Source organism: Carcharhinus amblyrhynchos, chromosome 4, assembly GCF_965287045.1.
Source record: "Carcharhinus amblyrhynchos chromosome 4, sCarAmb.v2.hapA, whole genome shotgun sequence".
In the NCBI taxonomy this organism is placed as follows: Eukaryota; Metazoa; Chordata; class Chondrichthyes; order Carcharhiniformes; family Carcharhinidae; genus Carcharhinus; species Carcharhinus amblyrhynchos.
The window spans coordinates 52152040-52177868 of NC_137327.1; the positions used below are offsets into that span (position 1 = coordinate 52152040).

At 41.1% G+C, this 25829-nt stretch overlaps 1 protein-coding gene across 2 annotated transcripts in view; it reads left to right on the forward strand.

The window, feature by feature from the left end:
• The window catches only part of LOC145342010 (guanine nucleotide-binding protein G(o) subunit alpha), a 231442-nt gene that overhangs the window by 187725 nt on the left and 17888 nt on the right, over positions 1-25829 (forward strand). The window contains exons 5-8 of one of the 2 annotated variants that reach the window (XM_080187142.1): positions 11131-11259; positions 15478-15607; positions 19582-19735; positions 21338-24988. In XM_080187142.1, coding sequence (XP_080043268.1) covers positions 11131-11259; positions 15478-15607; positions 19582-19735; positions 21338-21525 — 601 coding nt within the window. In that variant the 3' untranslated portion in view covers positions 21526-24988. Of the gene's footprint in view, positions 1-11130; positions 11260-15477; positions 15608-19581; positions 19736-21337; positions 24989-25829 lie in introns of those variants that run through there. The other variant, XM_080187143.1, reaches the window with a different exon arrangement.

Consider the following 25829-nt stretch of genomic DNA (forward strand, 5'->3'; position numbering starts at 1 on the left):
CCCACCTCACATAATGCATCAGAGTAATTACATAGTGCAGCATGGATATCTTGTACAATGGATCAGCCCTGTGCAGAAGAGGAGCATTAGGTTCTTTGCAGGGCATTGCCATTCAATGATCTTCCCTTTGTTGAAGTGGGAGCTCGCTGAGATGGACAGCATTGCATTGGAAAGAATCCTGAATGACAATGGCAAACTCGTTCAGTGCTTTAATATATTTTGCATATCAGAAGGGAACCATCACCTGAATTAAGGCAATGTCATTCTCTATCAAAATTTCATTAAGAAGGGATCGCGCTTTTAACATTAAAGTAGCGACAAGAGTAAATTCTCGAAGAAGGAGATTACACCATTTGGCCCATCAAGCCCATTCTACCTTAATCCTAGACTGTTGCTCCTGAACTCAGATGATAGAATTTGGCAACAGTTGTAATTTTAATATTGGTATGCTTGCCAGGTCTTTCCCCAACCCTCCCCAATCCCACAACCTCCAAAGTAGGATCAGTTTGTCAACGAATGACCTGAATTACAGTGAGTTGTGTCAAATGTTTCCCTAGCTAGGGGTGGGCTGCATATCCATGTTTTGAGGTTCATTCAGATGTTTTTAGGTCAGATTAGCTTTTAAAGAGGAGACAGCTCCAAACAACCAGTTCCAGCTGCAACTGGAATTAAGTCAGAGACATTAAGCCCATTTTATTTTTCTGTTGCTAATGGTAAGACTTCCACCTTTCCATTCATTTTTAAGGCATCTCTTCAGTTCCCCGTCATTGGATCATTCCATTCAAAGAACTGTTACAACGTGGAGACACCATTCAGCCCATCATGTTTGCTCTCCAAATGAGCATCATGACATAGTTCTATTCCCCTGCCTTTTCCCTGTAGTGTTGCATTGTTTCTATTCAAAAAATCATCAATAGAATTTTCCTCCACTACACTTCCAGGCAGTGTATTCCAGGCCCGAACCACTCACTGTGTGAAAACGTTTTTGTCACTTCATATTTGCTTCTTTTGCAAATCATTTTAAATCTATGCCCTCTCATTCTTGATCCTTTTACAAGTGGGAATAGTTTCTCTCTATGTACTTTGTCTAGCCCCCTTATGATTTTGAACATCTCTATCAAATCACCTCTTAGCCTTCTTCTCTTCCAAGGAGAACAGTCTCAACCTCTTCAATCTATCCATGTAAGTGAAGTTTCTTACCCCTGGAACCATTCTTGTAAACCTCTTCTGCAGTCTTTCCAATGTATTCTGTCCCTTCCTATAGTGTGGCATCCAGAACTGTAGACAATAGTCCAACAGAGATCTAACTGTGTTTTGGCAAGTTCAGCATAACCTCCTTGCTCTTGTACACTATGTCTCAATTAATAAAGCCCAGAATACTATTTGCTTTATTAACTGGTCTTTCCATCTGTCCTGCCAACTGTAATGATCTATGCACGTATATATTCAGGCCCCTCTGTTCCTGAACTCCCTTAAGAATTTTACCCCTTATTTTATATCGTCTTCACATTCTTCCTATGAAAACCCATCAGTTCACACTTCTCCACATTGGATTTCATCTGCCATCAATCTGCTCATTCAACCAACTTGTTTATGTCAAGTTCTACAGTATCACCTTTATAATTTACAATACTTCAAAATGTTGTATCATCCGCAGACTTTTAAATTGTCCCCTGCACACCAAGATCTAATTCATTAATATATATCTGGAAAAGCAAGGGTCCCAATACCAACCCTGGGGACAACACTACAAACCTCACTCCAGCCCAAAAAATATCCATTGACCAGTTCTCTCTGCTCCCTATTATTCAGCCATTTTTGCATCCACATTGCTAGTATTACTTTTATTCCAAGAGCTATAACTTTGCTCACAACTCTGCTGTATCAGATGCCTTATGAAAATTCATTTACACCAACCACACCAACAATATTACCTTCACCGACCTTTCTTGCTACGTCTTCAAAAAACTCCAAGTTTGTTAATCAAGATTTCCCTTTAGAAATCCACATCGGCTCTTCCTAATCAACACATATTTTTCCATGTGATTACAAATTTTATCCTGTATTATTGTTGATAGCCAGAAGGAAATGCAATTGAGTGCAGCCCTATCCCATCCACCCAACAAGCTGCCTTCCCAAACTGTAGCCACCAGAAGGTGACTGGCGCAAACATCTTGATATTCTCCTTCACCCTGGCAAAGGAATTCATGGACTCGACTCATCACCTCCCCACAGTGGTATTGCTATTTATATTTAGAGGCAGTAACCTGAGTTCTAGGCCTGTGGGCATAGAATGTGATCTGGGTGGGGAAACCTCAGGAAAAAGTGGTGCAGCCCTGAAGGACGTAGCTGCCAGACCAGGCCTGCAGCAGGTGGTGAGGAAATAAACATAAGGGGAAAACCTACTTGTCCTCGCCAATTCACCTCTTGCATACATCTGTCCATGACAGTATCAATAAGAATAATCACTGCACAGTCCTCGTGGAGATAAACTGCCTTCTTCACACTCAGGCCCCTCCTTCATGTTTCTTGCGCTACTGCCATGTCAAATGAGGTAAATTCAGAACAGATCTAGCAGCTCAAAACTGGGCAATCATGAGACACTGTGGGTCATTAGCAGTAGAATTATACTCAATCACATTCTGTAACCTCATGATCTAACATATCCCCCACTCTCTATTACCACCAATCATGGGGAAAAACTCTGGCTCAATGAGGAATGATGTGGAGATGCAGGCATAGGACTGCGATAAACACAATAAGAAGTCTCTCAACACCACGTCAAAGTCCAACAGGTTTATTTGGTAGCAAAAGCCACTAGCTTTTGGAGCGCTGCTCCGTCATCAGGTAAGTTGGAGTTCTATTCACAAACAGGGCATATTAAGACACAAACTCAATTTACAAAATAATGGTTGGAATGGAAGTCTTTACAGGTAATCAAGTCTTTACAGGTACAGACAACGTGAGTGGAGAGAGGGCTAAGCACAGGTTAAAGAGATTTGTATTGTCTCCAGCCAGGACAGTTAGTGAGATTTTGCAAGCTCAGGCAATTCATGGGGGCTACAGGTAACGTGACATGAGCTCAAGATCCTGGTTGAGGTCATCATCATGTGTGCGGAACTTGGCCATCAGTCTCTGCTCAGCGACTCTGCATTGTCGTGTGTTGTGAAGGCCACCTTGGAGAACGTTTACCCGAAAATCAGAGGCTGAATGCCCGTGACTGCTGAAGTGCTTCCCAACAGGAAGAGAACACTCTTGCCTGGTGATTGCTGAGCGGTGTTCATTCTTCCGTTGCATGGTCTCCCCAATGTTCCATGCCTCGGGACATCTTTTCCTACAGCGTATCAGGTAGACAACGTTGGCCGAGTTGCGAGAGTATATGTGCCGTGTACCTGGTGGATGGCATTCTCACGTGAGATGATGGCATCTGTGTCTCTGATCCGGCATGTCTTGCAGAGGTTGCTGTGGCAGGGTTGTGTGTCGTGGTCACTGTTCTCCTGAAGGCTGGGTAGTTTGCTGCAGGCAATGGTCTGTTTGAGGTTGTGCAGTTGTTTGAAGGCAAGAAGTGGGGGTGTCTCAGCGAGATGTTCGTCTTCATGAATGACATGTTGAAGGCTCTGGAAAAGGTGTCTTCGCTTCTCTGCTCTGGGAAAGTACTGGAATGTCCGCCGTGTCCCGTGTTTGTCTTCTGAGGCGGTCAGTGAGCTTTTTCGCTGTAGTGCGTTGGAACTGTTGATGAGTTGAGTGCCATATCCTGTTCTTATGAGGGCATCTTTCAGCATCTGGAGGTGTCTGTTGCAATCCTCCTCATCTGAAGAGATCCTGTGTATAAGGAGGGCTTGTCCTTAGGGGATGGCTTGTTTAGGGTGGAAGCTGGAGAAGTGGAGCATCGTGAGGTTATCCGTGGGCTTGCAGTACAGTGTAGTGCTGAGGTGACCGTCCTTGATGGAGATGTGTGTGTCCGAGAATGCAACTAATTCCGGAGAGTAGTCCATGATGAGTCTGATGGTGGGATGTAATGTGTTGATGTCATCGTATAGTTGTTTCAGTGATTGTTCACCGTGAGTCCAAAGGAAGAAAATGTCATCAGTGTATCTAGTGTATAGCATTGGTTGAAGGTCCTGAGTGATGAAGAGGTCTTGTTCGAAGATGTTGGCATATTGAAGTGTGAATTTGATCCCCATGGCTATTCCAGAAGAACCGGTTGTTGAAGGTGAAGACGTTGTCGTCCAGGATGAAGCGGATGAGTTGTAAAATTACTCCGAGATTGGTGGTTTTCGGCGTTGAGTACTGAGGCAGTTGCAGCGATGCCATCATTGTGGGGAATGTTGGTGTAGAGCGCCGAGACATCCATTCTGATGAGGAGTGCTTCTGGTTCAACTGCTCCATGTGTGCTGAGTTTCTGTCAGAAGTCCGTAGTGTCACGACAAAAGCTGGGGGTTCTTTGTATGGTGGGTTTCAGGATGCCCTAGACATAGCCAGAGAGGTTCTCGCACAGGGTCCCATTGCCCAATACAATGGGACAGCCGGATGTGTTTGCCTTGTGTATCTTCGGGAGACAGTAGACATCTCCAATGCGGGGAGTACGTGGGATGAGAGCATGAGGATGCTCTGACGGTCCAGATCAAAGACCTTGATTAGTCTGCTGAGTTGACGGTTATGTTCTTCGGTCGGCTCTGCGGTAACTGTCTGTAGTGTTCCTCGTTCAGTTGTCGGTACACTTTGCAGTAATCCATTCTGTTCAGTATCATGATGGCCCCTCCTTTGCTGGTTTGATGACAATGTTGCAGTTGGTCTTGAGAGCACGAATGGCATTGCGTTGTATTTGGGTGATGTTCGGGACTGTCTTGTGAGTGCGGCTGATGAATCTGGTTTTGACGCACCTCCTGACAGCTTGGGCATACATGTCAAGTCGAGGGCAGCGGTCTTCCGGAGAAATCCAATTCAACTCTTTCGTCTTCGGTTGCTGCACTGCAGATCTCTGTCGGCTGTTCATTGGCTCTCATTGTGTTCGCTGTTGGCCTCTTGGGGGTTTGTGGAAGACAAACCCCCAAGAGGTTTGTGCTTGGGGACTCATGGTGAACAATCACTGAAAAACTATATGATGACATCAACAAGTTCCATCCCACCATCAGACTCACCATGGACTACTCTCTGGAATCGGTTGCATTCTTGGACACATGCGTCTCCACCAAGGATGGTCACCTCTGCACTTCATTGTACTGCAAGCCCACGGATAACCTCACGATGCTCCACTTCTCGAGCTTCCACCCTAAACGTGTTAAAGAAGCCATCCCCTATGGATAAGCCCTCCGTACACACAGGATCTGCTCGGATGAGGAGGATCGCAACAGACACCTCCAGACGCTGAAAGATGGCCTCATAAGAACAGGATATGGTGCTCGACTCATCGATCGACAATTCCGATGCGCCACAGCGATAAACCGCACCAACCTCCTCAGAAGACAAACACGGGACACGATGGACAGAGTACCTTTCGTCTTCCAGTATTTCCCCAGAGTGGAGAAGCTATGACATCTTCTCCAGAGCCTTCAACATGTCATTTATGAAGACGAACATCTCGCCAAGGCCATCCCCATACCACCACTTCTTGTCTTCAAACAACCGCACAACCTCAAACAGACCATTGTCCGCAGCAAACTACCCAGCCTTCAAGAGAACAGGGACCACGACACCACACAACACTGCCACAGCAATCTCTGCAAGATGTGTCGGATCATCGAAATGGATGCCATCATCTCATGTGAGAACACCATACACTAGGTACACAGTAGATGTACTCTTGCTGTCTACCTGGTAAGCTGCAGGAAAGGATGTCCCAAGGCATGGTACATTGGGAAGACCATGCAGATGCAATGACAATGGATGAATGAACACCGCTCAACAATCACCAGGCAAGACTGTTCCCTTCCTGTCGGGGAACACTTCAGCAGTCACGGGCATTCGGCCTCTGATCTTCGGGTAAGCGTTCTCCAAGGCGGCCTTCACGACACACGACAGAATCGCTGAGCAGAAACTGATGGCAAGTTCTGCACACATGAGGATGGCCTCAATCAGGATCTTGGGTTCATGTCACACTATCTATCACCCCTCTGACTCACCTGGGCAAAATCTCACTAACTGTCCCAGCTGGAGACAATACACATCTTTTAACCTGTGTTTAACCCTCTCTCCACTCACATTGTCTGTACCTTTTTAAGACTTGATTCCCTGTAAAGCCTCACATTCCAACCATTATTTTGTAAATTGAGTTTGTGTCTTTATATGCTCCGTTTGTGAACAGAATTCCCACTCACCTGACAAAGGAGCAGCGTTCTGAAAGCTAGTGGCTTTTGCTACCAAATAAACCTGTTGGATTTTAACGTGGTGTTGTGACTTCTTACTGTGCTATTCCATAGATGGGGCATTTGTTCAATATTTCATCAGAATGGTGAACCTTTGACAGTGCAAAACTCCCTCAGTACTGCAGTGAAGTGTCAATCGAGACTATGTGCTCAAATCTCTGGAATAGAAATCGAATGCATAGTCTTCTGATTCAGAAACATATGTGCTCCCACTGAACCTAGGCTGATTCCTTGGGGATAATACAAAGAGTAACAATGAGAAGAGAACAGCAAAAGCATTGGAATATGGAGGCAAGAGATGAAGGTGCATGGAAAACATGGATACTTAATTGTCTAACCATACACAACTCACTCACTGGTTCAGAATGCACATATCTCACTGCACTTCCTCACCAGCTCCATCATGTTGTATTTAGAGATATTTTGACATGGGCTGTGAAAATCAGAGTACATTACATTTGCAGGCCGTACTCAATTGACCGCCCAGCACCCTCTCAATCTAAGTGATCAAAAGAGCAGTGATTCAGTAATTGTCTTGCCAATCTGTCAACATGAGGATAAGCCTTGGCATGAGATTTTCATCTAAGAATCGATCAAAACTGTAAATGTGGCAAGTTGTGTCCATCATTTGGGCCCCACGGTATGGCCATTCTTTAATAACATTCTTGTCCCAGTGATGCTTGCACTATAACTCATTTTTCTATTCGAAGAGCTAAGTAGTGTCACCTAGTTAATCACAGAACAAAAAGCCCTGATAGAGGTAGAAGATAGATAAGTTGAAATGAGAAAGCAGCTGGTGCAAAGCCCTGCCAAGAATCCAAACTTATAAAGCGTTACCTACTGAAAAACCACTTATATTTTAAATGATTTAGAAGAACAGACTAACTTATCATCTGTTACAATTAAAACTGGCACAGCAGCAGAAACCTGGTAAACCGAGCTTCATGCATGGTTTAATTTGTGTATTGTGTATAGAGCTGCATCTCCCTTCCTGTCACAGTCCTGTGAGCAAGCCGCAGAAGTATGACTGCCACTTTGTAAAAATAGAATCAACAATTTTCAATCTTTCAGTGTAGTTAATCACTGCTGTTTGTGTTATTTCTCTCTCCCCCTATTGATCTCTTTCCTTTCTTAGTCTCTCTGTCTTTGATTTTTCTCCCCCCTCAATTCTGCTTTTCCCTCCTGCATTGGTACTTCTTTATTTTCCATCAATGTCTTTCTCTCCTATCATTGTCTCTTTTGTTTTTCTTCTTGTCTCTCTATTTGTCTCTCTCGCTCCCTTTTCTCTATCAGCCTCTCCTGCTGTTTCTGACCTTTCACTTCCCTTTATTTTCTCATATGATTGTCTTTTTCCTCACCTCCTATTGATTCACATTGTTCTCTCCTTCCCTATCATTTTCATTCTTTTTCGTCCCTAAAATCTTCTGTGCTCCTCTCATTCTGGCATTTTGAGCATCCCTGATGTTAATCCCTCCACTTTTGGTGGAGCTGTATCTTCATTTCTACGGCCTTAAGCTCTGGATTCCCTGCCGGAACCTCACAAACTCTCCCCTTTTATACCTCCTTTAAGACATTTCTTAAAATCTACCTCTTTGACCAGTCTTTGCTCATCTATCCTAATATCTCCCTCTGTGGCTTGGTATAAAATCTTCTCTCATAATGCTCCTGTGAATCACCTTGGCATGATGTGCCGTTTACAGTGCAGCATAAACGCAAATTGTTGCTGTTGAACTGGCCCCTAAACAAAGAGCCATTAACAAGTTGCAGAAAAGAATTGACAGATTAGTCGTGTGTATTTTGCCATGGGACCTTGCCATTGATTCTGATGGTTCCAGCTGGTAATAAGGTTCCAGGGAATAATTGATCTTGGGAGTTTCTTCTCATGCCAACTTCTGCACTGGGAGTCCATGGAGAATAGTTATTCAAATAATGTCCAATTAAAAAAAATGCTCTAAAATGTCACCTGTTGTGTAACAGGTGGTAAATGTGCTGTATTGATGTAATGGATAATGCAGAATCTTGACACTCTCAGAAAGTTTCCATGTTTGATTACCAATTTGTACTCTTGTCAGCTGGGGTAAAAGTACAGATGGAATGATTAATTTCTGTCTGTGAATTGGAAATAGGTTTAAGGACAAAACAAATAATCAACAGATCAGTTACACTGCTGAAGTCTATGAGATGGAAAGGCAGCCAGAGTGTATAATGGCTGATTAATCTATCAATGCAACCTTTGCCCTTGTCAAAAGGGAATATTACTCCCTCAATGGCTCGGCTTACTATGAATGAACAGTTCCTGATACAAAATAATGATTGTCATCTGTAGGAGCATATCTCAACATGCAATGTCACATCCACTTATTATTCTAACATTCCATTTAGTTTAGAAGGAGTTATGACTGCTGCTAATATATGAGGCAGAGAAACGTTAAGTGTTTATCCTTTGATATTGACTGTGGTTGTTTTTAGGCAACTGACAACTAGCAATGTCAGTTTGAATGCATGGAGAATTTTTTGTCGAATCGTTGATTAATTTTGTTAGTAAAGCATTGTTTGAGACTCCTATCTTTGTGCCGCAGATGTCTGAAGCACGCCGTATCTTTTATAATGCAAGTGGACATCACTTGCGCCACCCAAATAACTCAGCAACATTTTGAACAGTAGTTAAACCATGCAACAAAAGAAATGTGTAACTCCTAAATGCAAATAAAAATGGTATTGCTAATTTCCATGCATAGATGAACTAAACTTTCAGGCATGTGAATAGATGCCAGGGGTGGTTCCACAACCTGGCTCCCTCCGTAGGGAGCAGCTATCATGCAGTGAATCACAGGAACAGAACCATGGTTTTCTGAACACTAAAATGAGTGAATGGCACGTGCCATTTCACCATGTATGTTCCCCTTGTGAGAGACACCTCTTCCAGACAGCACTGGACGGTAGGTTCATCTACCTGTTACCTGTTCTTACAGGCTCTGTTGGGAAGAGATCGTTGTGGTTGATTTGCATCTAAATCACTTTAACTAAATTATGCATAACTTAAGGTATTTTACCATCAACTCTGAACTGGTTAGTTTATAATGCCTCTTGCCTTATTGACAGAAAAAACATAACTTACATTAATGCAGCAGTTCCTATATTGCCATTGAAATTATTTGGTTTTATTTCTGTTTTTGGAATGCTGAAAATGAGCTGGGTTTGGGCACAGCTCCAAATCACAATACACTTGGATAGGGGCAATATGAGATTTCATATTAACAAATGTGTCAATCTATTTTAGCAAGGAGATTGAGTGACTAGGTGTTTATTTCACAGCCCTTATGATGTGAAATCAGGTTTGTAGACTGCAACATAAAACTCATAATGCACTTTTTACTGAGGTCTGTAAGTTTCAGACTAAACAAATCATCAGTAAATACCCCAGTAAGGGTGAAAGTCTACAATGTATAATTCTCACCTACACACTCTGCACTACGCACAAAGCATGCAAAAGATTCATTAGTGTGTTTGGTTAAATGTAATGGAATCTTTGAGTGTGATCAGGTTGGATTTGAGGGAATGCTTGACTATGATAGGGTTAGACTGGAGGGAATCGTTGAGTAACTGATTCATTTTTGCTTGATATGGTGAATATTCCAGTAGTAATAGGGGAGACTTAGTATTTTATTGTCTTCTCTATGTTAGAGTATGCAACAGTAATGTTTAATGGACTTAGCAGGGATTGGTAAAAAGTTTATTGATTTTGTGTTTATATTGCCGTTAAGCTTAGTAAGACAAGTACTTGCAATGGCTCCCAGTTAATGTGATTTACAGCGCTGTGAATTCATTTCTGTTGCTGATACCAGCTTTGCAAAACTAAATTACAGAATAGAATTTGTATACAATTAAAGGAAACAAAGAACATATTACACGTGATGAGTTCTAGTCACAGAAACCCCCAAATAACTAATTCTGACCTTGTCTTCAGACTTCCAGTGAAGATGAGCGTAATTTTTTTTGACACATAAAGCTGGGTTGATATTTCTACCAAAGAAAGGTAGAAAGAACTAGCCAGGAAGGCATTTTCAGTAAGTTACTGCATGTGGTTAAACAATAACCCCTGTCCAGTCTGAGAAGTTAATTATTGTTATTCATTGGTGGCATGCTGAGATTAATAGGAAGTTAATGTACCTTAAATATAGCAGGTAACCTTCACCCCTGCAGTGACCATTCAAATCAATTCTTACAGTAGCAGTAAAGGGGCAAGTGAGAGAGTTTATGTCTCCTTAATTACAGTCTAACTTATATAAAATAAAAAATAAATTTCTTGTCCCTATCCTATAGCCTTTTAAAAAGATGTAATTCCATCCCCAAAATTGAGCACCTTGCAAAGCAATAGCTCAGTCAATTAATTCAGCAAAAAGTGGCCAAAAGTTTCACTTCATCCAAACACCATAGACTGAGGGTAACTGACCGAAGAGAAGAGGAAAGATCAGCCTCATCTCGCAAGGCTGGCAGAGAATTCTGCAGAACATTTGTGTATTTCAGTCCACTCCTGTTGACTAGTTGAGTGTTTTGAATGAATATGTATGTTAGTATGTTATCAACACTGGGAATAATTCTCTGGGGAAGAGCATGTTCTTTATAATTGTTTGATTGATTTACATTTGAAAAATTTCTCTGGCGACTTCTGACCACTTTGCAGCGCAGTACATTATTGTTGAGAAGTCCAGCATTTACAGTGCAATTCAGGACTTGTTTCATAACCACTTCTGTTTTCTTCCAGTTACCTAGACAGCTTAGATCGGATTGGAGGGAATGATTACCAGCCAACAGAGCAGGATATCCTCCGAACCAGAGTGAAGACCACTGGCATCGTAGAAACTCACTTTACATTCAAAAACCTGCACTTCAGGTGAGTCAGGTTAAATAGGACAGAATCATACCTCCCCACATAGGAGGGCTATGCCCTATAGTATCTATAGATAATTAATCAAACATTTACCATTAGTTTAGATATAGAGGAAATATTGAACAAGATCTTATTCAAAACCCACCTACTTGAACTATGTTAAACTTAGATCCATTGAATGTGATTGTGTTTGACCTATTTAGGAGTGTATCAATAAATAAGAAAGGTTGCCCTATGTTGCCTCTTCAGTAAGTACTGAGATGCTTTATGGAGTCACCATTCCATATCCCTTTCCAACAAGAATCTCCATCCAAGTACAGATAATATTAACAGGCAAGAATCAATGTATTCACCACATCAAAGGAGCTTCATTCATACAGTTACTGAGACCAGTGGCAGTCAAGAATTCACCAAGTTGGTACACGCCACATTGTACAACGGGTTATCAGATATAACCAATCTAAGTGTGTTTAACTGGCTTTTGCTATGGTAAGGAATCACTCCGGACCCTTATCACTCACAGCTGTGGATAGCACACAAAGAAGATTGGAACCCAAATGCTAATACCATAGAAAAGTCATCATTTAAACTGCCCAATTGCTTAGGCAAAATATATGTATCATTAAACATTATATCAGGAAAAAGGCTCAGAGTACAGGGACAATGAGAGAGGTGATGGGGCCATGGAGACAGACTTCATATCTGCAAATGATCGCACCAAGGGGAAGCATGTGGATGGGGAAGAGAAAAGGACTAAGGTTGGACAAAGACTCCAGAGTTGATGGTGACAGCAGAAACTGAAGCCAGTGCTGAGGCAGCTCTGCCTGGGATTTGATAGGGAAAAGCAAAACTAGGCAATGGCATTTCCACCCAGTTGGACAGTGGAGAAGGATGATGTGATCAACCATAAAATTGAGGAGTGCACCAAGATGACAGTTACAAAAGATGCCATTTGTGACTTTGATAGAAGAGGTTGAAATACAGATTTCCTAGAAAAACAGACATGGATTTGATAGGTTTTTGTAATAATCCAGCATTGTGCTTTTTTTAAAAAATTGCCTGTAAACTATCAAATTCAATTTTACAACTTGTGGTGGAATTTGAACTCTGACCTCTGGATAACTAATCCCGTATCCAACCTAATACCTCACAATCACAGGGGAGTCCAGCAAATTACAGAACCACTTCACTTACGAGAGATCGGTCATGTACACACTGATGGAAGTGGCTGAATGGTTGCTTTTTTCCCTGCAGGGTGGAGGTTCCGATCCTTGGAGCAGTGGTTCAGACTGTTTCCCATTCCCCAGGCTCTAGTTTGCATTTCAAAAGATTTTTCATTTCATGAAGTGACTTATTGTAAAGAATGATTAAATGATTTTCGGAGACAGTTTGAGATACCTTCAGATGAGGGATTGTGTGGCTCACGGGAGTTGATAGCAGGTGGTTTTCATTAATTAGCTTGCATGGGCACAGATACACCACAGAGGTTTGATCATTAACCTTTTAACGGACTGCCAGTCGTAACATAAAAGATCAAAATTTACATTTTTAAAAAACTATATTATTTCCTATACAAGAAATAAACATAAATCAAACGGATTACATTTTAACTGATGCACACCAGATCAATACAATTGCATACCAACTTGAATGGACCATTATAAACAAGGTTAGTTACTGTATTCAGGTTAGTATTACAGTATCCTGTACACGATCTAAATCTATTCTGTGCCCATGTTAGTTCCCATTAGACTGTATCAAGGTTAAGACCTTGTACACAAATTGCTACTTAGCACCATCTGTCCTGTGCTCAGTCTAAGTCAAAGGCCAGCAACCCCTGCCAGATACACAGTGCCCTGAACCTGCCTAAAAGGAAGTTCCAGTAAAACTGGGACCAGTTGATCCCATTCTGAACTGAGAAATGAAGGCCAGCTCCAAACTGCTGGTCCAGTAGGAACTGCCAGTAATACTGTTGCATACTGGTCATCTTCCACTTTACCCAGTGGAATTTCTGGCTCCAATCATGAGCTGCATTTGTTACTGGTGTATTTGTATGTTTGAGACTCGAATGAGGATCGACTGATGCCAGTAATCAACTAAAAGAACAAAGACACTTTCCTGTGCGTCGGTGTCTGTGCAACGGTATCTGTGCCTGAATGTGTCCACATGTAATAATAGGTTAATTGAGCAGAATTTGAGGTTACAATTCCATATGTTCAGACAAAACATTCAGAATAAGAGTAAAAGTTGGGCAATTTTTTACAGTCAGGGAATAAAAGAAGACAAACACAATTAAAATGTAGACACTATTGACACTGCTTGAAATTGATTCTAGGCAAAACACTCAGAATAAAGGTTTAAATAAAAGCTGTGCAAACTTTATTGTGGGAAAAATACCTTCCCAATTAAGCAGTTGCTCCACATACATGCTTTCCTCCCCAGCCATGACAGTCTTTGCGGGGGCTGCAGTCTCAGTCTGCCCAGACGGTGTTATTACACTGAGACTGTCTTTCTGGTCTGCATTGTCTATAATGCAAGGCTGGTGCAGTCATCTTGCTACAACTGAAGCAAAAGACCAAAGTCCATGATTTTTAAATCAAAGATTGGGGGAACATTGACATAACCCCAATAAATCTATCGTCTTTTTCCAACCAGAGGAATGCTGCACTGAAAGAGATGTGGTAGGGAAAGTTTAAATTGCAGTTCTATAAACAAATGTCTGAAGACTGCAAGAATTTCTTCTTGGAAGCAGTGATTCAGCATAGAACTATCCTCCACGTTTTTTTGGATGGCATGAAGACATCTCTATCTAGTACATGACTAATGTCCATGAGTTCTTTTCAAGATCTACATCCAGTGCTTGTTATCAACTCCTGGATATACACCTCTGGTGTCTAGGGCTGCTGTCTTGGTCCTGGCTGCTATCAGTTTATATATGATGACTACTAGACAAGTGTCTAACTAGATGAGGATATTTCTGCCTGTGTCACAAGTATCCTGGCCAAGTAACCTCTTACCTATTGTGGTACATATTGGGATAATACCTGTATTTTTACATCTCAGGGTAATTTGGATTATGAAATCAGGCTCCTGTATCTAAATTTTGAATTATCTAAGTACATGTGAAAATTTTGCCACTGATTATACAGAAGATGGATATAGTCCCCACAACAAGTGTATATTTGAAGGGTTATCCCTGCAGAGCATCAATCATTGTGAGAGCAGTCTCAAATCAGTCAAGCTGATCTTCAATGTCACAAAATCTCACCAAGTTGCTTAACTTCTCCAAATTTATATTTTTGTCACCTGACTTGTCGCTTCATAGCTCCATTCTCTCAGTTTTCACATGGTCTTATCCCAGCCCATACTCATTCTGTCACCTTCCATGGTACCAATCTTATGTCATATGCTTACCCATTGCAATTGTCACAATGAAATATATGCCGTTACGTAAGGGCCATTGTTTGTTGCCCTGGGTGCTACCCACTGTCCACTTTGTACAACACGGTGAATTTCAACAACACCAGTTTCTGCTTCTGTGCCTTTTGTCAGTGTAGGATTGTGAACTATAAGATGCAGTTGATGAAGAGAAACAGGCCATTGTGTTCAACTGATCTACGTCAGTGACTATACTCCACATGAGCTGCTTCTGATTTCCCCCTCTTCAAACCCCATCAGCATAACCTTTTATTCCTTTCTTGCTCATCTAGCTTCCCCTTAAACATAACTGTGATATTTGTCTCAGGTACTCTTCCATAGAAAATTCCATATTCACACCTCATGAGTAGAAAGGTTCCCTCATTATTGGTGACGAACTTATTTTCTATTTATTCTTGGGATGTTGGTGTCACTGACTGGGCCAGCATCTTCTATGCACCTATCCTATCAAACCCTGCATATGCCGGTTCCTGCCCCAGAGATTGCATGTGACTGCAAATGACTGATTGCTACAACAGTGGGGGTAACTGGACAATCCTGCATGTTGGCTTCCTCAGTCAAGGCCAGAAACTCCACACAAAGGGAATTGTGGCCACAAGAACATGTACTACTACTCCATATTGGACGGCATAGTAACATCACAATAATATCACTAGGTATTTAGTCTTGTGGACAATTGGGAAAGTCAGGCTGAATGTTATCTATCAGTTCAAAATTCCAAAACTGAATGGTTTGTCAGTCACCAGGTCTTATTTAAAATAAAATGTTGCATTTTCTTCACAGGCTGTTTGATGTGGGAGGCCAAAGGTCAGAGAGAAAGAAATGGATTCACTGCTTTGAAGATGTGACAGCAATTATTTTCTGTGTGGCCCTGAGTGGCTATGACCAGGTGCTCCATGAAGATGAGACCACGGTGAGTAGGGTCCCAGCAGATGTTGTAGGTCCAATAATCGATGTGTGGACTGTCTGGCAGAGTACTGAATGATCATTTTGGTCTTTGTCCTGCAGTTCATCCAATGAGAGAGAGAACCATGGTTTCATTGGTGTGTGTCTGTGTGTGGGTATGTGTGGGTGTGTGTAAGTACATGTTTGTATGCATGCGGCTCTACACATGGAAGTTCTCAAATAGGTTTGTGCATAAAACTATGGACGAAGTCTTCCTTTTTGCCAAGAGGGTCTGAACAGAAAGGAAGGGCAGAACTGTGAATCCTCTTTATCTCCAGGCAGTGAGAGGATTGTATTATATTACATGCAGTAAGATTTCTCTCATGCTATATAAAGTACTATGAGAGATGAAGTTGCCGATGTCCGTGGGATACTGGGTAGACATGAAGTGCTTTGGCTCTCGGATATTTATTTGTAATACAGGGTTGTGTTGCTGAAAATGAAACAATTTATTACTGACGGACTACTACCTCTCACTCTAACTGTACTTTATCTTTTGTTGAACATGTTTTGCTATTCCATAGAGACACATTGAGTGGTTTCCTGGCGCGTTTACCAGTCTATTCTATCAACACCCACCCCCCTCTTTTGACTTTGTTAAAATGGCTGAAAAAATGTACTTTAAGGGATCTGAAAATAAAACAATAAGGTGTTTAATATAGAACCAGGGTTTGAGAACAGAGTGGAGACCTAGCTTGTTTGAGATTTGCTGCTCTTGCAATTCAGTTCCAGGATTCTCCAACACTGTCCTCATTCAGGGTTTCTAATGTAACAAATAACATTCTGATTGATGCCGGGCAAGATCTGAAGGCTCTGACGTGCATATGCTTTTAGACAAGTCTGGGAAAAGTATATTATCTCAATACAATGTCATAGCACCTCTCATGTATCCCCTCTTCCTTTAAAACCATTCTGTATTGTTAGCTGATTGTTAGGATTGTATCAGTATTAAGCCGGATATAAACTAATGACCTTTGCTTCCTAGCATGTGTTCAACTCGATATTCCGCCACTCCTTCCTCTAGCAGTAATCAAAAGCAGACTGATTATGTGTATTGATGTGTTCAAATGACAGCAGACACCTAAATGTTTTGTATTCTGGAGTTGGGGAGCTGGTTGCTCTCAAATTTTCAACCAAGTTTCCCCAGACTGAAAGTGTGATGTGCAAGGAGTCATGGATGCAGGAATGTTACTGTAGGGTTACCCAGCAGAGACCTGAATCTGGCCTGAACATTCAATGGCACATGACCATTCTGAACCATATGGATTACCATGAAAATTTGCTCCAGTGGTTCCCAATTACTTCCAATGACTCTATTGCTTTGTTAAACAGCTATACAACTTAATACAAGACAATGTCTAACAATGCCCAGTGCAAGCTGTATTCTTTGTGTGTATCCCATTAAGTGTTTCTTCCATTTATTGAAAATATAGTGATTGGTGTACAGTGAAATCAGCAGTAAATAGGTGAAGGGATAATATGGTGTTGCATTGTTTCTGTGATGCTAGCAACCATCATGGCTTTGTCTGGATGACCTTAAATTTGTCTGTAACTTGCTATATGGTGTTTTTGCTAATAATGAAACATTGCCAACAGTACAAGGCAGTCACAGTCACAGACAACAATCCTCCTTTGGTAATTCTTTCAATTTAGTTTTATTGAACATTTAATTTTACATAAATCCAATGGGACAATGCAACAGGGGGCATGTTAAGATTATTGTATTCCATGAGATACATTACCATATTACATCAGTAACAAAATATAGCTAACAAAAGTGCTGTATGTAATTTTGTAAAAATAGATTCCAAACTGTACTCCAATTTAGTAGTAACCCTTTTTGAGGATATAACTGAGTCCCAAAAAGGCAGGATTGATCGTATGTTCTTTCCCCACAGGATAGTGGGCATGTGGAGCAGACTCCCAAAGAAGCTAGCTGATTTGAGTTAATTTGACACCTATGAATCTGGATGAATACTGTTGAGAAAGGTGATTGAGGTAGAGGCTGAATCTTAATATTCTTTAAATAGAAATTAATAGATGATAGGACTGAGGTGGAGTCATTGATATATCTTTTAGATGGAATTGGTTGATTAGTTGAAAGTCTTTTTCCTACATTGTTATATTGAAAGGCAATGGGTGCGTATTTTCACAAGTCCAAATGGCCTCTGGCAGCCACAGGTTAAAAATATATTACAATTAGATATGCAGCCAACATAATGATATCAATTGATGCACAAAAGTATTAATGACCATTCATTAATCTGATAAATGGAAAAGTCTGGGTTAGCAAAATGCTGAAAATTTGACCTAAAAGATCTGTTAACATTTGAAAAGATGGGTTAAGATTTCATACTTCAAAAAGGTATGATCGTAGTGTTTATTCATATGTAGTTAATATCTACATATAGTGTTGCAGCATTCAAATTGACAAAGGTCGGACAATGTTATCTTTATTCACATCATTTACTGATTTCATTCAGCCCCTCCAGCATGAATCTGACTGAAAGAATACATTTCTACAATAATGAGCTGCTGTTCAAACCTTTTCTCCTTGGAATATTAATTGATCAGGCATATGAACTTTCTGTTCAAGTAACCATCCTTGGAATGTGAGACCAAGGAAGGATGGGCAGGGTTTTCTAATTGTGATTTCCACTGAAGAGAAAGTATTTGCAGTGGATGGTACACGCGAGATGAAATAGATTGTTGCAATCATATGTGATGAACACAAGGTGGCAACACTGAAGTGTCAATATTCAGGAGCTCAGCCACCAGTGAACGGTATAGCTGAAACTGTGGAACTGTCTTTTAGACATGCTGAGGATCTCAAGAAGCAAAATGCAATCAAAGTGTTCTATTTGTGTGAACTTTCAATGGTTACAGGCTAAATTCCACTCTATTAATTATGTAAAGAGACACTCCTCTGGGGCATGCTGCATAGATGCTAGTGATTTTTTTGGATTGCACTGTGACATAACAGTGTGCCTTCAATGCTGTGTGACCATCCCATGACTCTGGGTGTGCTTCATCCTCCTTTTGTCTGCTCTCTGGTATCACGTCCCTGGGGGAAGGAAGCAGCCTTCCAGCTCCAGCCTCACGCTACAGCCTCATGACACCATTCCAGCACCGGCTGACTGTTGCAAACAAATGCTAATAATGAGATTTTGAGACACCAAGCCAAATTAGCAGGTATGAAGCTTCTCTTGAACAAGAATTGAAAACAGCAGTGTGACCTCTGGCCTGAGCCTTTCACGAGTTCCTCCCACTGCCTTATGCCGTGGGAGACATCAGAGTCTTTGCCAAACTTCTTTCTTCTGTCTTTTACTTTACTCAACATTTGCACTGTAAAATGTAACATGTCTTTGTTATACTGTCTATGCATTTGGAAGTCTTCCTTCGTCAAATATCTTCATATTGTGACATTGAGGTGTTCAATAGGCATCAGACTTCCTAATCTGTGAGTTCCTTCACTCAGGCCTATCAAAACACATCTTTAAGTCATTGCAGCTAATAAAACAAAAAGATCATGGCAAAGACTCAAAGGTCAGAAAGAGGTCAATCACGGTCTGTTTTCAAGTCTGGATTAATTCAAGGATTTCTGATATCCTTGGTTAATGTATCCAGTTAATGTTTGCCACTGCTCTCTGGTTGCAAGGTTCTGCATGGATTGAGCCTAGAAATAGAAAAGGGCAGCAAGTGTTCAGCTCTAATTCCCAATACATGCATGGTGCATGATTTATACTGTAAAATAAAATGATTTGTTTTAAATAGATGCAGCTGTAACATTGTGTAAATTGTTGAAGTAGTATTGACCTTCTGTAATTAACCTTGGATTTAATATAAAAATAGTAAAATTAGATGTTTGCTGAGTTGTCAAGATGGAATTGCTATGGTTTGATTTTAAGTGCTTGCCATAACAAAGGGTGTTCTTTGTTTCAGAATCGCATGCATGAGTCGTTGAAGTTATTCGACAGTATCTGTAACAACAAATGGTTTACAGATACTTCCATCATTCTCTTTCTCAACAAGAAGGACATATTTGAGGAAAAAATTAAGAAATCTCCGTTAACGATCTGCTTCCCTGAGTATACAGGTAACTAGGTTACCAGCACATGTCTTAGAGTGGAAGGGAAAGGAGCACCCAAGTCTGAAAAATGGCAGTTAGAGTCATTTGGTAATTAAGTTTGAAGTTCTGTGGCTTCAATGCATATTCTTTTAAAGTTAACATATTGAGGCTTTGTACTCTTAACGTTCAAAAGGGTTATTTTCAAAGTATTTGTAGGTGGAAATAGAACAAGAATGTTGAATTATGAGTGAGGAACGTGAGGAGAAGTCTCAATATTCCAGGAAATGACAGGTCATGAGTCTATCAACAGAATGCAAAATAGAACTTATCTTCTTCACACCCACTCCCCTTCAAGTAGCAGGAAAAATTGTGATAGTTAATGCCCAATTCCTCTCGATTAATTTAGTGATAATTCAGTCAGAGGTGTTGCATAATGTAAGAAGCATTCAAGGTAACGTGGGCTCATTATAAAGCAGATTGGAGATTCAGTTAAACATAAAAAACTAAACTTCAAAGGAAAACTTGGGCCAGAGTCTCCGACCTAGCCTGTAGCTGGGATTCTTTGGTCCTGCTGAGGTGGAGATTTAGCTGAGTACCAATTTCTCCATTCTCACTGGCAGCGGCAGCAGGGTGTACAACATTGGAGAGTTCCAGCCCTTGAATCATCTCCTCCACAATGAGGGACACTTCAGAGGAGGTTGGAGCACTGCACTGTGGCAGCTAGCATTTTTCAGATGTAAGCCATCAGAAGGTAGTGAAAGATCCCAAGGAACTGCTCAAAGAAGAGTTTTTTTAAGGTGTGGTGACCAATATTTGTCCCTCATTTAATATCGCAAAGATCATCTAGCCATTTATTTGCTGTTTGTGAGAGATTGCTTTTCACAGTCTGACAGCTGTGTTTCTCTACATTACAACTGTAACTGTAGGGGTGGTATGGTAGCTAGCGCTACCCCACAAGGCCACGGACATGGGTTTGATTCCCAGCTTGGGTCACTGTCTGTGCAGAGTCTGCACATTATTCCCATGTCTGCGAGGGTTTCTTCCAGGTGCTCTGGTGCATTGGCCTTGCTAAATTCTTGCTCTGTTTACCTGAAAAGGTGCTGGAGTGTGGCAACTAGGGGACTTTCACAGTAACTTAATTGTAGTGTTAATGTAAGCCTACTTACGAAACTAATAAATAAACTTTAAACTTTTTTAACTGCACTTCAATAGTATTTTATTTGCTGCAAAGCTTGGAATTGCAACAATCTCCCGATTTCTTGCCATAAATCTGGTAGAAGCTTGGCTGAGCCCTTGGAGAAACAGTGTCAATCACTGGCTATGCTACTCTTGCAGGATTCCCCTCCCATAGTCAACAGCGATAGATCAGGTGCAGAAATTACATCCCACATTTATTACAAGGCAGGGTGTTTATGTGTGTCTCAGCAAAGACTTCTTGGGGACAATTTTACAAAGAAACAGAACAGAAACTGAGACCAGTTAAAGCTTTGGCCCTGTTACTCACTGTTGTAAAATGTATGATCCGAGATGGCTGGGGTTTGTCACCAGATGAGGTAATGCTCAAGGAAAAACAACCTCAAATATTGCTAATGCTATTTTTTCTCGTGTTTGTGTCTCTCTCTCTTTCAGGCCCCAACATGTTTGCTGAAGCTGTTTCTTACATTCAGTCCCACTACGAGACCAAGAACAAGTCAGCGAATAAGGAGATCTACACACACATCACATGTGCCACTGACACCAATAACATCCAGTTTGTTTTTGATGCAGTAACCGATGTGATTATTGCGAACAACCTGCGAGGGTGTGGACTGTACTAGAGTCAGTCAGGCACTGTAAAGGTGGCATTTTTGGAGACAATTCTGCCACTGCTTTTATGTCAGATAAAAACAATACAGCGATTGTGCAGCTGCTGCTCGAGTACAGAGCAGAATTGGACAGATTTTTATCTTCACTTGCATAGACATGGGCCAGGCAGATGACCGTACACACGCCCCACTGCATGCACCATGCTCTTTGGAACAGTTATAATGCCACTTTTGCATTGATGATTTTTCAGTGGGTCTCAATGTACAAGCGACAGTATAATTCGGGAGACCACTGACAGCATTACAACCAAGAAGTGAGAGTCCCCCTCCAGGAAGCTGTCTCATGTTGAAGTTTACATCAAGTTCAGTATAATTCCATCCTTAATGATACTGAACTATTCATTCAAACACAGCTATTCACATTGTCAGTCATGCATGCACATGCATACCCAGCTCCAATGCTCATATACACACACTCACACTGTGCATGCTTGTGTATTTCTCTTTGCAGTCAGCATTGGCTAGTTCCATTTTCTCCCCCTTTGGTTCAGTTTGACTAAATTTATCCTGAGGTTTGCTTTATCTGAAAAGTTCCTCTATATTAAATTTTCAGAACTCGGAATCTATACTCTTCAGTCGCAATTCAATTTGGGAAGAGTTTGCTTAAGGATTGTTGGCCTTGTGCAAAGAGTGATGAACCCAGGACTACGTCTACCTCAGGGACTAGAGTCACGTTGTCTGGTCAATGGGGACTCACGTTGTCTGGTCAGTGTGGTCCTGCGTTCTTTGGTCTGTGTGGACTCGTGTTCTGTAGTCCGCACGGGCCTGCCTTGCCCAGTCAGCGGGAGCCCGCGTTGCCCGGCCAGCAGCGGGAGCCCGCATTGCCCGGCCAGCAGCAGGAGCTCACGTTGCCCGATCATGCATCTTTCAGGCCTGTGGTTTCTTAGCTTCCCATACTCCTTATTGATGTGTGGTAGTTGTGGGCAGAGCCAGTCAATATTAAGCCTGTATGTGAATACTGTCCATGAGTCTGACCTCTTCAGATATTGCATCCACTAATTTTGGCATTTATTAACTATTGATATCTGTTGTATCCAACAGTCAATCAGTAGTACTGAGGCTCATTTGCAGAACTCTGATTGCAATCATACAGAAAGCCATTTTGGCTCATTGTGCTTCTGCCGATTCTGTGACAAAAATGCAGTTTTTCTTGCCAGCTAATCAAACTGGAAAATATTCAAAATATTATAAAATAGTCTTTCAAATACTTCACAATTCTAACTTCTGGAAAGCAGGGCTTATTTGTGCGTGCAGAGGAGATCCACAAACACTAAAAATATTTATCATAAATCAAAATATATACTAAAAATTACAATGTATATTAAAAACTGAAATAATATATTACAATAATATACAGGTGGCATTGAAATGAGATAGGATTTACTTTGTCTGCCCCAGTTACGAGTGATTGGTTGTTTATTGGATGCTACTCCTTAATATTGTGTTTGGGAGATTTGCTGTTGAGTATTGTGCCGGTTCCCTTCCTCGTCCCAATCATAGAGCTAGTTCCCTTATTTCTGCCAATATTCCATGAGCTGTTATATCACTTATGAGAGTACAAAAGATTCCTAACTGGACTACTTGCTGCCTGAGGGAGAAAGATTCAAAAATGACTTTCTTCAATGTTCCTGAGAACACTGGGACACGATCTGTTTCTGTGAGAATTGACAGGACCCCAGCCCAAAGTTTTGGCCAGGGAGCCCTTGAAATGGAAAAGCCAAGAAGTAGTGTTTTATATTCATTGTTTTACATAGCTTTTCTATTGAGATTTGCAGATGTTTCCTTTGTCTGTTGTATAATTCCAGCTGGGTGTTTGCCAATCCGGAGAAGGGATACACAGCACCATATCATACCAGTCAAGTTGTTGGAGGAAGGCAAAGTTGAGACAGCGTTCATAGTCTGGCTCCATTTCAGTGAAAATCAGACTGTTGAATAGAATAGTGCCTGATTTCTGTACAATCTTGGAGACCTGAGTTCACTCCTTCTGACAATATATGTGATGATGAACTAATCACTGCAATAAATAACAACACATCACCAATAGTATTAGAGAATTAACAACCAGGTTTGGCCCCTGAGAGTTTCACTTCTTATTACAGACCTTAAGTACCTTCAGTGACTCATCAAAAGGTCTGTCAACAGACAGGTCTGCACAGGGAAACTTGGTACATAGGAGAAATCCAGATAGGAGCCTGATTGTGACAGCATTTGATTACATCAAATTGCTAAACTTAAGGAAAGTGTATATGGCAAGCGTATTGTAAAATGTATTTAACTTGAGATGGAATATTGTAAGTGCCAGAGCAAAACTAGCCATACAGGGTTATTGAGTATATATTATATATACTTAGTATTATACTTTGACCCAGCTCAGTGATAGGACTGGTTCATGGTACCAGTACCAGCCATTGTAGCTCAGAAGTCTTGAGTGCCATTCATTTACTGGAAGCAGAAGTGATTGATGATGGTAGCTTAGGGGTGACTAGTATTAGGATTGGGTCCTGTAGGAGCAATATAATTTGACAACGAATGGAATTTGGCAGTAATGCATTCTTGTTCTAGAAGTTTTATATCCATTCTATTATAATGATAGGCTCTGGCACAAAAGGATGGGACCTACACTGGGGTCTGTACCAAAACAAATATCAATACAGCATGCTATCCCAATTGACTTCTCTGCAGAGAAATATGTTTTCTGAATCTGGTATGGGATACACACCTGTCCTCTTTCTGTAATTGGAATGCAAGGATTTGTGGATGCCATTATGAATGCTGATTCAGTTCAGTGATGGTTGGTTGTTACTCCCTCACCATTATTCCCTGTGGGGATGTTGAGAGATTCTGTTGTTCCAATGATTATCATTGCTTGCATGTTGCACTGTCAGTATTACTGACTCTTCAAGGCTACCTTCCAGCTTTGAACCACTTGTGCAAGTCTGTCAATTGCTGTGAAGGTTTTGAAGGTGAATTGTGCTCTCTTACCATTGAAAATCAGCCCACTCACTCTGTACTAAACTCTTATTCCTTTACCAAGTACTAACCATAAACTGAGTGATGTCTACCCCAGTGCCATAACACAAATAGGAGTGAAGTACGTCAGGTAAGTGAACCATATGGAATGCAAGTAAATTTTTGTTCAAGATCTAATCGTATGGAAGTCCTTACTTCTACCATATGTGCCAGCATTCAGTGGCTGTCTCTTAGCCACTTCTGTGTAGGATTAGAATCTGTCATATGAACTTAAGTGACTGCTTAGGCTAACCTAGTGCTTTACTACATGTGAATGAGGTTGTACTTAAGTGATTTTGTAACAAAGTGGGTATCTGTCTGTTTATATGATAGATTGTGTTATTATTTATTTCTGTTCTTAATGTATTTATTAGTAAGATGTCAATAAAGTGCCAGCGCTTTCCTAGTATGTGTTTGCCTCTTCTTTGTGCTTGACCTAATGAAAATGAGTGCATTTTTTCAATTCATTGTCAGATTTACAATTCTTAAGTGATTAATCCATTCAAACTTCTTTCCCCAATTTTCAGATATAAGGAGTTAAAGCAGAAAAGTGGAATAAATCTTGGTCCCCGGATATCTACTGAATGTATTTTAATGTTGTTTTACTTCACATGCAAATTCCAACTAATGACTGACTATCATTATTGCCCCAACCTGGAATAATTTGCTCTTCTTTCTGTAGCTCAGTTTGCAAAAGCAATTTCATCAGCCAGTATGCAACTTGGATGTACTGTGAGCAATGCAGGTTCTGTTGATTCTTGCACCACAAGCTTAACATTTAATTTTACTTACCTTCTTCCACAGGACCTAAGCTTCAATACATTCTTCATATGATTAGAATGAACCAGTTTGTATTGCAAACCTTTGCGCACAATGTTCTGTGACTGGCTGGCAGGGGACATTTGATTGTAGTTGGTCAAGAGTCTGAGTTTCCACTCACCCTGACTCTCACCAGCTCCACTTTATTAGGTGGGATGGGGTGTGGGGGTGAAGTGTTCTGCTTGGTGAGTCAAAACTCATCCCAGAAACTAGTAGCAGCAAATGCTGGGCCTAGCATCGGCTCTTGTTTGGCAAGCACCTGTCCATTTTCCTCTCCATGTGATATGTACAGTCTCCGCAATGGAAGTGTACGTCACAAGCCATACTGTGTTAAAACAGATTCATCAGCATCCATCTTTTCCCCTTGTATGTCAGCTCCTTGGTCTTCTCATTATCTGTGTTTGCCAGATAGATTCTGCAATCAGATT